Below are 16,330 nucleotides of genomic sequence, written 5' to 3'. Positions count from 1 at the left end.
ATTCGTGATTTACACTGTGTTTGGATGCTGACATAAATTTTAAACTACCTCTTACCCGTTGAACTCTCTCCTGCTACCTTAAGACATGCATAAAGATTATAAATACCTACTGTCTCTTGGATACGGTTATTTAGAAGTATGTCATACGAACAGTGTGAAATTCTGTACCTTACAAATAAACATACATTTATTTTCATATACAGGGTGTTCCGAGAATGAACCGACAAGCTTCGCGTACGTGTTCAGGACTTCACTTTAATACGAGAAAAAAGACTTTATTGGAGACATTTGTCGGAAATGCCTAATTATGGAGATAGAGTCAATTTAAGATAGTGTACTTAGTCGTAGGGTGGCTACATTGAATAAAATATTAGACAAGGTTCGTATAGAGTCAATTTAAGATAGTGTTCTTAGGTGTAGGGTGGCTACATTGAATAAAATATTAGACAAGGTTCGTATAGAGTCAATTTAAGATAGTATACTTAGTTGTAGGGTGGCTACACTGAATAAAATATTAGACAAAGTTCGTATAGAGTCAATTTAAGATAGTGTACTTATTCGTAGGGTGGCTACACTGAATAAAATATTAGACAAAGTTCAAATACGTATTCATTATTTCAATACAAGTAACGTTCAAAGATTTATCTGTGTCTTTGGAAACCCCTAATTACAGAAGTGGGTCAATTTAAGATAATTAGGTTGTAGGGTGTGTTACCTTAAATTATTCCCACTATTTCAATTAAGCGTTTCCGACAAAAGCAAAACAAACTTTTTTTCTTGTAATAAGGTGATAAGTACGTATGTGAAGTTTGACGGTTGTTTTATTCAGTGTAACCACTCTACGACCAAGTAAACTAATTAACTTGGACCTGTCAATGGCTATAATTAGGCGTTTCCCTTGGAGGATGGATCGTCGTGGGACGTCAGCCCCATAGGTGACGTGCTAACATGGCCATAGCTACAGAAAAGCTAGAGTATGCATCTTATTGTACCTCCACAAAGAACACCATTTGTTGTAGTGATTTATGAATATACGGGGTGGTCCAAAAGTAGGTATACACCCCCGCATTGATCAAGTGTAGTGTAGGGTTTATTTGCTTCAACTGTTCCGAAATTAAGGTATAAGTAAAAGGCTTTAAGAACAAATAATAAAGAAACTAAGCAATAACATTAAGAAATGATATAAAATGCAATGAGCTAATCAGTACGGTACTGTGTGTATGCCTACTTTTGGGTCAATCTGTATATATTTTAGAAACAAACTGTAGCCCATCTGGATGGTCTAGTAGCTAAAGCGTACATCTTTGGTGCATGTGGTCCCGAGTTCAGTTCTCTGTGAAGGAGCACTAAAAATTAATTTCACAATCATTCACTCTCATTAATGATTTATCTCATGTAGGCTAATGGATGTTACTGTGGAACGTTGAACTAAAATGAATAATTTCATACTCAATCCATATTCTTTCAACAAATGATCTGATAAAACTGCAATATATTTAAGTGCATATTTGTCAATTGTTACTATAATTACTTCATGGAGCAAAAAAATCGAATTCTATTATGAAAGACGAAGCAGGCTGATTTCTGGACAGTATTTTCGTTGTTTGTCGTGTCACAAGTTAAGTAGGCATTGAAAATTATCGATTACTAGTTTATAGGTCTACTTACAACAATCCCACTTTCCTCCCAGGACTTACCGGTCGATCAGTAGACTGCGGACACATGTTGGTCATCGTAGGTTCAGTTTCTACTTAAATACAATTTATTAACTTGTAAAACAGGAAGAAGATTTTCATGAAACATTGAAATTCAAGTCTATATTCGATTTCGTTTTTTTTCTCAAGTGCAAGAGATTTCATTCGACCATTTATTTTTAGCATCCAGACGTAGAGCCACTGTTTAACGTAGAATCTGAATCACTTCTTGGGAATCGAATTGTGATATTATGTTGCGGAAGACGTGTTTGCTAACCGTATACACAGCAGCAAGCTCCAAAATATGCATACAATTCTACAAGTTTATAGAGAGGAAAGAATTCAATAACTAATTTGTTCTTATTAGCTTTACAATCTTAGATAACTTGAACTAGAGAAACAAATAACTGAATAAAGCAATGTTTATTTTAAAATAATAACTGCGTGACAATTTTGCCAACTAACTGAATATATTGGCTTCATCAGATATTGTAAAAAAAAGAGATCAGCCAATCAGCGTTCAGAACCATTTCCCGGGATCCTATTAGGGGAGACCGGCCCAAAATGGCATACCTGGGTAAAATGGCACAGTGGCTGTTTTCGAAAACTGATTAAAAACAGGCAGTAAATAAGAGTTTGATCTAGCAACACTAGTGAGTAAAAGTGGCGTCTGTGTAGGTAAAACGCAGTAGGTGTTATCGGCGAAAAAGTTATTTTGGTAGGTAAAACTTATTTTCTTATGTTTTTGATGTTGAATTATTTTAGAGCACGAAGAACTACAGACATTTAAACATATCAATTGTAAAGTACGTTCTATTAAAGGTAGGTTAAGCGTATAAACTTCAAGATTAAGCTTTCACATACTGTGCAGCTATAGTGCTGCCAAAATGTCTTGAGCCATGGCAGAAATGCGAACTAAAGCTCACACCATCACACACCCAAGCGTTGAGCCAATGAGGGTTCAGCTGTTGCTAAGCGAGAAAGCGGATGATGAAAGAGAGTGGAATTACTTCAGCCGATATAGCAGCGCTTGGAATGGAAGCCTAGGTGTCAAGTCAATGTTGTATATCTTTAATTGTTTTTGTTTTCCCTGTGCATCAGGGCAAGGTGGCACAGTAAATACTGTACTATGCCATTTTGTCCTGGTTTAATCTGCCGAAGTTCTGAAGCGTTTAAAGCAGTTTTCTTCAAATACATTTGATACATATTACAGTCAAGAGGTGGAAAAGTGGTTGAAAACACAACTCTAAAACCTTTATTGAGCACATTTCTCCAGTACCACGAGCTACAAAGAAAACGCGAACATACAAAAGAAAGAGGTCTACGCGTAAAGAAAGTCGTTAACATGTTCGTAATTTTTACGTTGTTTTGCAAATAAAGTTTCGGCCTACATTGATATGTTTAAATGTATTTGTTCGAAAATGTTCCTTCAGCCATTCTGTATGTTTTGTCTATTAATCAGTATTCACTTTCCTACACTTCTGTTTATATGCATGTTTCATAGAAGCAAGGTAGTGTGCCATTTTGCTCTGCCTACCCGAGCAAAATGGACTTTCGGAACTTTTTTAAAAAAAAATCTAAAAATAAGAACTTTAACAATAAATAATCTTACTGTTCTCCACGTCAATATTCAAAAAAAAAACATTCCAAAGAAGCATTCATAATAAAACGAGAAAGTTTTTAACCTATTCTGAGGAGATATTTAAACGTAAAGTCGATGTATGCCATTTTGGGCCGGTCTCCCCTATATTTAGATGCAACTCTCTCTTATTTTTACAGGGTCTGATGAAGCTAATTTGTTCAGTTAGTTGGCCAAACTGTTAGACAATTATTATTTTATAAATAAACGTTGCTTTTGTTCAGCGATTTGTTTTTCTAGTTCCAGAGGAAAGAATTTACTCAACACCCGCGTGAGCTTTCTCCGTCTTACGTGACTTGACAACTTATTACTTTGTAATTATTGATTAGTATTTCATAATTATTTATTTGTTTACAAGTGTAACAATTACATAGTTGTTTGTGGTTTTGGGTGCTTACTTTCACAATAACATTTTAGAGGTAAATCAATTTACTACAATGTAATTCAAGAATTCCCTAAATGCTTGCAAAAGAAGAAAGTTAATATGCATAACATGTTATTACATTCTGAAATTGTAAAGTGCATTAATAAACTATTTCATTTCTTTCTTAATAATTTGTACATGAGTATTGCAAAGAATGCATCGAAAAAGTACTGCGAAGTCCCCTCGTCCTTGAAACAATATGAGTCAGTCTTTTTCCTCCACACAGTCACGTAGCCAGGATTTCGTGAAGGGGGGAGAGTCCATGACATGAAATATTGTGATCATCACACCAGGGGCTCGATCATTCTAAACTATTTTACTGGAACATATATTGTTCGTTTAGCGAGGATTTCGGAAGGGGGGGGGGGCGTGACATGAAATTCTGAAAGCCCAGAAGCTCAATCAATCTAAACTACTTTACTATCAACATATATTGGTTTGTTAGAACAATCAAATGAGGATATGTTGGTAAGTATTCTAATAACAAACTATAAAGAAATCTCAAGTAAAATAATAAAAAAAAGTATTGAAAAAGATTTTACAATATTTACGTCCTTCCTCTGTTCATTCAAATATAACAATTTTTCTTTCATTATGACTCCAACCATTATAAAAATACATATTCACTATTATGAAAAGTACATACTCAATAATGTGTTGTCAAATATTTTACAGCATCTGCGTTCCTTTTTCTGTTGAATCAAATGTTAACAGTACTTTCTTTCCACATATATATATATTTTTTTTTTTTATTCCGTCAACTACTGTCTGTTCCAAATGACAGGTTAAAGGAACAGCAGAAAATTGTTTTGGAAATAACATGTTTGATACTGCAAGGATGTGATGACGAAAAATTAAGATAAAAAATGTCCACGCTGTTACACAACGGCACTATGCTTTCGGAAGCTTGAAATCTCCTTGACTAGTAGCAGAAATTCTGAGAATTACGTAACTTTTCTAGAAATTTCAAGTTCCCTGATTCTTCCAGGATATCTCATTCACCTCGCCACCATGTATTGCAAGTAATACAAATCTGCTCATAAGAAAGAGTAATCAAAAGCTTCCTGTACATTATTTTTTTTTTTTTTATTGTTAACGCTGATCCTTCTTTTTCTCATTTCGGTTTGTTTCATCCTTCCTTAATTTTTTTCATTTTTGGTCTCGAAGGGGGGTCCGGGGGTCAGGACCCCCCCTTGGCTATGTGCGTGAGTCCACAGACAAGTATTTCCTTTCATATGTTTATCTAGTAGAGCGCCCAATACCAGCATAGCTGAAAGACCACCTACAATCTCACTTCCTCTCTATTCGTGCTGGTTGCATAGAGGTAAGTAGGGGCTATATCTTCACTCATGATATCCGGTCTATACACTTCGCACAACTGCCAGTGGCTCTCTAGTACCGACAGGTTCTTAGCGTGGAAAAACCTAATTATCTTCGCACTCCACAGGATACAGTATGCACTCAGGCACGTTTACTGCAGCAGATTAATCTCCCCACTGACTGCACACAACTAGGATCGGATCGGAAAATATAGTTTAATCCCGAAGAGTGCTAAGGATACTTTAATCAAATGTATATCGGAAATGATGTTTTGATAGTTAATGAATATCATTGGAGATAAAAACATGTAAATTCCCATATATTCTAATTGTCAAAGATAATTCTTTGTGATTCTGATAGAGCAAGGAAATCATCATCCGAAGCACAAAGAGATCGTCCGCGCACGCCTTCATTGAAGTGTTCTATTTAGGTGAACTTGTGATAGTAAGTCTGGGAGAAACTATGTTGGAGTTGCCAGGATGTGTTATTCCTCAGCTGTTGTGGTGAGGAAGTAAAGATGTTTCCCCGTTGTTGGTCTTCCTGTCTGCATGAAAACTCATTTTAACTATGGTAGAGAATCTCTTTTGGACAAACATAGGATTTAAGATTTAGATTTCTGGGCTTTCAGCATCTAAGGTCTTTGAGCCCGTTACGTTTTGAGGGATGACGTCCCTTGGCGAGCACACTATGCGGGGAAAGGAAAGGAAGAAAGGATTGGGGAAGGAAGGAAACGGTATGGGACCTGGTGTGAATGAGGAAAACCTTATTCAGGATGTCTGGCCTGAAAAAGCGTTTTACACTTTTTCGACCGAGTGCCCCTACCGGGAAACGAATCCAGGACCACTCGCACCGAAGCCACTGGAAGCCACTACGCGGGGCCACTTGGACAAACATAGTAAAACTGATTAAATCCATTCAACAAGTAGAGTCTTTGCACTTTTTAAAAGCAGAAGTTATAACTTATTTTATATCTTTTGTGGAGAAAGATGCTTGTTTTGAGGTTGGTTGAAATGTAAACAGATTTGGATGCTGCAATTGGTTGTGGAAATTCGTGAATTCCACCTTCTTGATTGGATAGACCAGGCCTGCTGTCAGGATCAACTTGCGAGCGGCAAAGACCGTTTTGGGCAATTTCCACTTCCGGTGTGGTGTGGAAATTGCCGCACTTTCATAAATCAAAGAAACACAAAAAAGAAAGAAAAAAGAAAAGAAAGAAAGAAAGAAAACGGTACGGAAGCTTGAAAGGAGAAATGTTAAAGCTAAACTTAAATAAAACCAATCGCTTGCTTCTATAGTTCATGCGATCACTGGCGTCTCTGACATGTAAAATTTGGGGGAGGACATCAAAGAAATTGATTTAAATGATACGACCTAGTACAACCTGTTTATTGTCTTCGATTCCATTTGCTTTTCTGTTTACCTTCACGGGCTCCCTAAGGTATATCAAGAATTCTGTTATAATCGTTTCACAGCCTGAGTAGTATACTCCAATAAATATTATTATTATTATTATTTATATGTTAATCTGTCGGTAGTAAATAATTTAAACTACAATAAAATATTGAATATTTTTTAATTCAAAATATTGGGGGACGCGTCCCCCTCGTCCCACCCGCCAGAGACACCTATGCATGCGATTAATTATAAACTGATCCTTTGGGTAGAGATTCTTCTAATCATCCTCTGTTGCTGCTTGACATGGAAGTAGGCATTTAATTACCTTCTGCAAATACACATTCATTAAAAAGCAAGAATAGGTTATGAAAGTTTTTTAACCAACTTTTTTTATGCCCTTATGCTAAAGAAACGGATGACTGATGAAAGTGACTGATAATAAAATAATAATCAATGGGGTGAGAATGTGGGAGAAAACGGGAGAATCTGGGGAAAAATAACTCACACGATCTTGTTCATCACAAATGTCATGGCCTAGGATCGAAACAGAGACCATTCTTCCCAGTGGCGAACATTTTCACATTGAGTCACCTGCCCCCCGATTCAACTGGAAGAGTGGGCAGAAATACTAATCTCTGTCCATGTGCGGAGTCGTCATTAGACCTACCTGAGTAGGTTAATTTCTTTCCACAACACAGTTCTGTTTCTCTGCTTAATAATCAGCTCCAGTCAGTGACCGTGAAGATTAATTAACACGTGATTTCGTTACGCTTATAACAAAGACCGACCTCCACTTCCATAAGTCAAAAAGAATGGGTTAAATCATTTCCGAGCAGGGCAGCGCTACCATGAGTGTAACACGTGCATTTGCATGGGGCGGTAAGTTTTGAGGAGTCTATTACAGGCCGGTAGCCAGCCCAAAAATGTAGGGGGGGCGGCTGAAGTTAGGAGGGGCGATCCAACCATATTATAGTTCATCACCATATTATACTTCGTTTGCAAGCCTACACGAAAATTTAAGGGGGGGCTGCAAAAATTTAGCATCCCCTATATCCCCCTTAATACGTTCCTGGACTATTATTCTATAATTTATTCTATACTGCTTTTATCGCCTTGCGTAGGAGATGATTGGGAGTGTGACATACACCTATTTTTCATTCTTAAAATTGAGGGAGGATCACTTCTTTATTCTTGGCAGGTTTTAACCCCAAGCTGTGGGGATATTTAGAATGTCATAAAGAAAATAACAATAAGTTTTGTCATAGTCAAATAATTTTTACGTGGTTTATAATGGAAAATTGTCTTCCATGTACATGTATAAACTTGCAACCTTGGGGATCCCGTTTTATCTTCTTATATTTGATGGATTGGAAACCCCCCCAAAAAAAAGGGTTATTTCTGCAAGTGGAAAGAAGGTTCATCAAAATCGGGTAAGTTTTACGGAACAGATGTTGTAGAGAGACAAACACACAAATGTCAGTTGAGTCGAATAGTAGAAGCTTTGTTAACGCTCCCGTGAATTAATTGAAATCGCATGTGAGTGTTTCTGCATTACACATTATGGGCCTTATGCAGAGTCGTTCTGACGCGTGATTAGTAATATACTAAAGAGTTCGACTAACATTTGTTTCCTACAGTAGTCAGACCTTTAGTATGATGCTAATCATACGTCAAAACGACTCTGCATAAGGCGGTATACAGTATGTTTTCCCTTTCCGAGTGATCCAGCTGTACTGAGCTATAAATAGGCTTTGTATAGCCCGACTGAGTACCAGTTTATTGTCTTCGACGATTTACTCGTAATTTACAACAAAGTTTAAAAGTTCGATGTACAAATGAACTTTTCTTTATGTATTGAAATCTAGAACTGGCAACACTAACATGACCTTCAAATTCTTCAGGTAAAAATATATTTGAAATCACTTTCGAAAGGGGAAAACCCGGTCCTGGAGAACGATGAGCTGAGATATCCTCAAATATTGATATCTGGAAACACAAGCACACATAAATAATGCTATAGTGTAAAATGAAAATACTGTATATCATATTTTGTTCAAGTGCATCTAATGAGGCGATTGAATAGGAATAGCTCTAGTAAAGAGAAAATCCATACTCCACATGCAGCGTAGTATTAATTCAGTGTTATTTTCCGCTTTAATCAAACAGCATCCTCGGTGGCCAACATAACAAACATAAAATTATTTCTTATCATTAAAATTAAACTTAACGTCAGCAGTTCTCGAAGAAATCATTGCTCACAAAGGAATTCCAAAGATACAAGACACATTTTCCCTCGGATATATTGTGGACAATAATGACAGACAGCAAGTGTGCTATTTAATAAGGATGATTATTGGTTTAAGTTCCAATTTTTGTAAACTGTCATTGGACTCTCTTTCCGCCGATGTATTCAGCTATTTATGCCATCGCCTTTGAGCTCACCGTTCAGAGGTGTGATAAAAGTGGCATTGAAAATAGGAAGTCACTTCTCATACACTCTATTCTTAAATGTCTTTTCGAATTGTATTAAAATGTAAGTGTATGACTTGAAGAAGGTCTGAGCCAGGGGCGAATCCACGACCGACTTCTGGGGGGGCGGTGGGTTGTCATACTGCTACTTTTAAGGGCTCCAAACTTTGGGATGGGTTTTATTTATATATGTAAAAATAAGAAAGCTTCCTCTTCTGGGGGGCGATCGCCCCTATCGCACCCCCTGGATCCGCCCCCTGGTCTGAGCTTCGTTTGTTAACCTTCAAAACATCTGTTATACAGTACAAAGGTAGAAGAAATAATAAGAAACACGAACACAAGTTAACAAATTTATTGCATAACAACATTCAACAACACAATGCACAAGATACGAATACTTTGGTACTAGCCTAGGGATAACTATAATATAAAGATACTCGGATGTGGTTTATTACCCAATTCCTTTATCAATATAAAAAATACTATGTATGTTCACTCCTAATTTGGTATGATGTAGGCGTCTACTACGTATGAATCACACACAGAGCCCGAAACGACTCAAAAAACAGAAAAATGCATGTCTTCAAATTTGGACATACTTTAATGTGTACAAATGAATTGCCTTCTGATGGTGGACATAAGGAAATATGTCGATTTTTTGACATTACGGATGTCTGCCATGAACATAAAAAAAAGTGAGCAACTATAGCATGTCAAAATGATCTACTGCCTTGTTTTCATTAGTTTTGACTGATTAGTATGTTCTGTTTTGATCATTGGGGCAATTATATCATTGTTTGAGATGATATAATTGTACGTCAAAAATTTATACACATGCGCGGAAACGTGAGGCGGTTATCGTTTGTCTCTTGTTATCTGTGTTACCAATGTCGCTTGATCTAGAAATTTTAAGGATATATTTTTTTAATCAAAAACAATTGGTTCATTTATCATTTTTAGAATAGAAATTTAGCACCTTTTAAATGTTGTCTAGTGACTAAACTAGCACTATTTCCACTAAAATTAATATTTCTAGCGTTTTCTTGCTGTGTTTTTAGTGACAGTATTATTCTCGTTGTTGGCAGTGTGTTTAGTATCATTACGACATGTGTGTGTGCCCTATTACGGACAGGTTTGACATATATTTTTATGCCATATCAACATACTTTGGGTTCTGTGTGCATGGCTTGAGCAACCTTTAGAAAGGATAGTTGGATCCCAACTCTCGTAATTTTAATTTATAGTAATTGAACCAGTCTTCAACTTCTAACAGTATATACACAGTTATTATTCTACTTTCAAAATTTAGGCTCAACATTCATTCCAGATTTACTTACTAACAGTTTTCGAAATGAGTCAAAAGAATTGGGAAAACGTGACGCGGTTTTTAAGTACACTACTATCAAAAATTGATAAGACACAGGTTATCGTTTTAAAAACTAGAAGAATGAGTGCCATATCCACTTCGAAAAATGGTTAACACAATAGTATATTCTCAATACTTCATGAAAACTTCTGCAAATATTGATAAAACCACGAACTGTGCACTCACCAAAGGCGTAGCGTATGGCTGCTAAGTTCTCCTATTGAGATAGCATTCTTCCCAAAGAAGATTATCACTTTTAAACTTAAAAAGTCTGATTTCCAAGCAACCCCCCACCTTTCCCAATCAAACCCTTCGATAAAATTAGTTCTCCTTCTACAGATTATAAGTTTTTATACACATTGTTACGACTAGTACTTTAAATATTTCAACAATAATTTTCTAACTCTTCTACCTGCTTTCACTGATATGATTTCCATTATGACCACTATCGCCTTCTTCTGGGCTGCCCTGGCTCGAACTAATGTCCCGTTATTACATTTTTCTATCACAGTAGAGTTAATGAAGTATTTTTTGATGAACTGCCAGGCATAAGTAGGTGAGACGTTCAGAATATGAGATTCTTGTTTAAAGACTTATTTGATGGTATCGTCAATGATTTGTATAATAATAACAGGTAAAATCGAAGTCTTGTCTCTGAAATCATGGGATTGTAGAACAGATTCTTGGATCATCTTCTTTTAATTCCACGATCTGTTCACAGAGTTCCCAGAATTTTCTCGCTGAAGCCATATCAGAAGCGCCTTTAGATAAATGGGATTCCTAAAAAACAAATAAATTAATTTATGCATTCAGTCTTTAAATAATCTATATATTAAAATGCTAGGTTTTTATGTTTGTGGTCAAGAAAAGTTAATATGTCTGTCGCCAATCCTTTTGACAACGAAATCTTGAAAACTACAAGTGCTAGAAACGTGCCATTTTCGCTGGTCGATTATAAATTTTGTGTAGAATTGTCAGTTCTCATTCAAATTTTCAAACAACTTGTCTTCATTTTTCTATTCCACATTTTAGGTGTCGTTTTGTCCCCATTAGTTTAATATTGCCATTAGAACGTCAAGGTTGATACCCTTGTGACAGGCAACCAGTAGAGGAGCTACGTATAGCGGGTTGATGGACATTTCAGGCGCTTTGCTTTAATCTTAATGAGAAAACCTATTGGAAACTTGCAACTTCGAACGCTTGTGAATCCACAATAAGGCGTACTCGGATATGGAATTATAAGAAAAGTATATTTGCATTTGGTATCATCTATTACTTGTCCGAGTTCGCCACAAACTCCCCTCCAACATCCTATATATTAAAATACTACATTTATACGTTTGTCTATAGCAATTCACTCCATTTGAGAGTCTTCCTGTCTTTTACTTGTATTCGTAAAAGAACTTGCACAGATATAGTGAGAAGTGAGAAGGAGATTCACACTCATATTAGAACTGTGCGCTGTGCAAATAGCACAGGTTCAGCTACTTGCATTTAACCGTTTAAAATACCACAAAACTAAACTTTACGAAGTTAGATAAGCTAAATATGTTTACTGACCTCCAGGGGTTTCAACTAAAAGAAACAAGATGTTCCAACGAAGGGCAAATACTAGAATACATGGAACATAGAAAGTTCACAAATGTTTCTGTACCAATGTTAAATTAAAAGGTCCTATATTCAATCACTGCTGATCACAACACCAGGAGAGAGAAAAGTAGCAACGAAGATTTGATGCACATGTATATTCTGGTGCGCTACAATATAAAATTACTACACTCACCACTTTGTGCGACGACGTATGTTGCCTTCTCTGCAGCTTAGCATATCATACATAAGGTTAGTATTGCATACATAAACATCAGTAACAGCTATAAAGAAGAATTGACTCGAGTCCCAGAGGACAGTTACGAATTTGTTTTCTTTTTCTGACAATTCCAAAATTTAAGGGTGAGCCAAATGTAATACTTCCAAAATTTAAGAAGAATTTAACAAAAGTTAGTCATGTTTAATGAAAGATAATGAGACCATATACTTATTCATATATGTTACATGTTATGTTACAATTCTAGATTGCGTGAGAGAAACAGTAAAAGTAAAAAAACAGGTTTTCAGGAGGCGATTTTTTATTTTACCAAGCATAAGTATGAATCACATACTAACAGTACCAAGACGCGATTATTCAACTCATGTTAAGAATTGACTTATACCAAGTTAACCGGAGGTGGACTATTACACATAGATCTCCAATTTTGACTTATCTTATATTGGCTAATTTATGACGTATACTGTTTCTGCTAGGCAGTCTAGAATTTATCTTAGTGAACATTAAGCATAACATTCAAAATTCATACCTCATGCTAATTCAATTTTTTCGTTGAAATTTAAAATTACCACCAAATATAAAGTTTTACTTTGATAGCATATTATTGATAATTCTATACTCATGAAAGTGAAATGGTTTGAACAATAAAATTATGCAGGGATAGACTTGACTGTATCTCTCTTCCTTTTTGCTAAAATATATTAATCTTTTGTAAACTACATAGCATTCGAAAGGGGGACATCCATAACAGATTCGACTGAGAATACATTAAATCATTAAATAGATGCTTATTCTAGAAACCTATAAGATGCTGAATTTTGAAATGTTTTGAAAGGAAACTGTGAACAGAACTACAAATGTCAGGTGTTAATGAAGTATACTGACAAGCTGTATTCCTCACATCAAAATAAGAATATGTTCATATGAACCTGTGGGAAAAAAGTCTATAGTTTCAGAGTTAGGGCTTTCTAAAAGGGTGGAAAAACCACATTGTAATACGCGTAATTTCGAACGCGAGTAGCCGTGGAGTCATTATACTCCAAACTACGGTCGTCACATTATGTGTTCCCTGTTTCCAAAGTTTACCTTTTACTGCTTTGGAGTAATCTTTTAATGCAGAGGATTTCTGAAAATTCTGTTGGGTGCCTGGTCTTTGAATTATGCCCTGTAGGCAACCCCTTGCGCAACATTGCACATTGCGGAAATGTGCATTTTTGAGTGGTGTATGTGTGACTTCTTTCACGATAATGTAGACAGCTACTTCACGGTGTCTCACATTCGAAATAACCATTGTTGCAAGGTACGTGCATTCGAATCGCCCTAGCTCTGAAACTATGCACTTCTCCCTGTGATGTTAATATGAACTTCCTTCCCTATTTTGGTGCTAGGGATCACCCCTTACGGCTTCTCGGTATACTTTATTAACACCCTGAATATGTTGTTGATCAGCGACGATGAATGAACATAAAGAGTACTCACTTTGCAGTCAACGAAATACTTCCCACTGACGCCCTCCAACTCCTTTGCAACAGAAGCATAAATCGTCGTTTGGGCTCCTTGGACGGGGTTCTGCAAAACATAAAAATCACTTCTTACTTTGCGGAAATACTCTCTTTTATTATTTCATTAATTGGATCATTCCAACACAAAGACACTCACACAAGAACATCGTGAAAGAAAATGGTATTGACTGCAACTGGCATAATTCAAAATCGGAAAACTTTATACTTGCGATAAAATAAGCAAAATATTTTTTTTTTTTTTTTAAAAAAAAACGTTATTAAATATGGTGTTTGCTTCAGACTTACTGTTATCTCAAAGTATAGGAAAATGAAGAGTTACTTATTACATACAGTATTGTCCAGGAAAAGAGAAATTTCTCCACTCTTGGGAGCAACACTAGTTCACTCAAGTCTTCGATTTCAAACACTGCTTTAGTATTTTATGGATCATAATATAAAATCTATAAATAGATAAAGTGAACGTACGAACACAAGGAAGAGCATTTATCAACATTTAAACATATATTCAATAGTAAATAAAATTCGGATGTTCCCATAACACACCCTTCATGGGCCTCTCGTAACGCAGAAGATTCTCATAGCTTCTAGATGAAATAGACAAATCATAGCATAACTTTTGTACATAAATTTACATAACAAAAAGAGATGAAAGAATTCGAGACTGGACAGGAAACAAGATTCCTACTTAAATCTATGAGACGGGACGAGGAAACGTTATTTGTCGTGTCGTGGGCAATAATACGAGTACGCAATAAGCTACTGTTATGTTATAAGGTCGAGACATTACTGTATATCAGGCTTTCTCAACCTGACGCTGTTTTTATCCTCTTGGTATTGAGAATTTGGACGCCGAATTGAGAATTATATTGTGATTTCAAAATAATATTATGAAACCGCATGTGCACCATTTTGTTCCATGATCCTCTGTCATTTGTCCAGTAACACCTCAATCCCGTCGCTACACAACGCCTATAGTTTCTGGTCAAAACACTGTGGTACATGGTTTTCACAGGCCTCTTCTGAAGTCAATTTGACACCGTTCAGGTAGTTCTCTAGAGACCGAAACAAATTATAGTGTCACGGTCCAGGTCAGTGCTATAAAGTGGATGTATTAAAACCTCCTATAGTGCTGCCAAAATGTCTTGAGCCGTGGCAAAAATGCGAACTAAAGCTCACCGTCGACAAACTCACGTGTTGAGCCGATAAAGGTTCAGCTGTCGCTAAGCGAGAGAAAAGGAGTGGAATTCCTTCAGGCGACAGCAGCGATAAGAACGGAAGACTACGTGTCAAGTCAATGTGGGTTATCTATAGCGAAGTTCCTTAATTTTTCACAGGCTGTTAAAAATGTATGCGGTCTGCTATTGTCAGTGTGGTATACAATACTCTTTCAGTTGACCAGTTCCGGCCGGTTTTGTTTAATTTCTACGTAGACACGTGCTACTTGTCAGCAATACAGATCTCAGTCTATAATTCTGTCCTGCGGCAGAAGCTCTTGAGTCTGATGTCCTTCCAATGCCACGAAACGCAAACCTAATCCTTCTGTTCGTCACTGTGAACTTTACCACAAACCGTGGAGTTTCTCCTCACTTCGACCACGAACTTTTTCGCACAACATTGTCGTACTTCTGAGATGAACTGCTTGAGAAATGGTTTCGTTAAGTTTCAGCACAGATTCCACAGATTACATGTTTTTTTTTTGTCAGATCACGTGACACCAAAATGTCAAGCTTCTTTTTGTAGCCAGCTTTCACCAAATGGTTTAACACTGGTGATGGCTGTTAATGTCATGGCTCGTTGCATGCCAGGTCTCTTCGACTTTTGCCAGAATATCTTTCACTTTTGCTGTGATTGGTCGCTCACTTGCGAGCAGAAACTAGAACATTGAAATTCCAGACTGGTCCAAAATAAAACCGACTGAACTTTTCCTTGCGGTTTTGATAGGATAAACTGTACAAATTTCTTCACGGATCTGCACAACATGTGAGTCTTTATCGAAATAAAATTGTAAAATGTAGTGCAGTTCTATGGAAAATTAAGTCACGTTCACGGTGAAATACCTTCCGTCTGATTATAATAATATTAACATTTTTGCATATCTACTACCTTCAATTCTCACCTGTCAAATGACGTTAAGCTCGACTCGCTGCGACTCGTCATCCTCAGATTTGGGACACTAACACCATCACGTGAACAAAAGGTCCAATATTTTTTGACAATTTGATATTACTCTATTGACATCCCTAGGAGTCCCGATATCGCCACGTTGAGATATTTTAGATGCATAGAATCGTTGATCTCTTCATTTCAATACTTGAACAAGGTTTAAAAAATATTAATATGAATAGGCATCAATAACAATTATACCTTATATTGAAAGGATAGCTTCGTTTCATGCCGTGAATCCACGACAAACCTCCAAAAAAAGAAATCCAGTGCTGAAGTCGCAGATGGTTAAATGTACCCCTCCTGTTTCAATAGCGGAATAATGGTGGAGATTAGTGGTGGCACAAAACCGGTTTTTTGGTTTTTAGAAAAACCGAAACGGATTTTGAAAATTAAAAAAACGGTTTCCCACCGAAACCGGTTTTTCACCGCTGACCAGAATAATGTTTCGTTGTTCTCAGGAAACCAATTCTGTTTCCACAGAAATAGTTTTATGTTTTTTCCAAAAGTTT

The 16,330-nt window shown here is 36.5% G+C and overlaps 1 protein-coding gene across 2 annotated transcripts in view; it reads right to left on the bottom strand.

Moving 5' to 3' along the window:
- Nucleotides 1–9,278: 9,278 nt before the first annotated feature.
- Nucleotides 9,279–16,330, bottom strand: part of LOC145666931 (retinol dehydrogenase 14-like) — a 93,499-nt gene continuing 86,447 nt past the window's right edge. For both annotated transcript variants that reach the window (XM_081734533.1, XM_081734534.1), the window contains exons 7-8: nt 13,612–13,701; nt 9,279–11,087 (exon numbers count right to left, since the gene is read on the bottom strand). In XM_081734533.1, the coding sequence (XP_081590659.1) occupies nt 10,968–11,087; nt 13,612–13,701 (210 nt within the window). In that variant the 3' untranslated portion in view covers nt 9,279–10,967. The remainder of the gene's footprint in view (nt 11,088–13,611; nt 13,702–16,330) is intronic.

The sequence above is a fragment of the Thermobia domestica genome, chromosome 12 (genome assembly GCF_964235325.1).
Source record: "Thermobia domestica chromosome 12, izTheDome1.hap1.1, whole genome shotgun sequence".
Lineage (NCBI taxonomy): Eukaryota > Metazoa > Arthropoda > Insecta > Zygentoma > Lepismatidae > Thermobia > Thermobia domestica.
The sequence above is the reverse complement of the archived record's forward strand: the minus strand, read 5'-3'. Positions and strand labels throughout refer to the sequence as shown.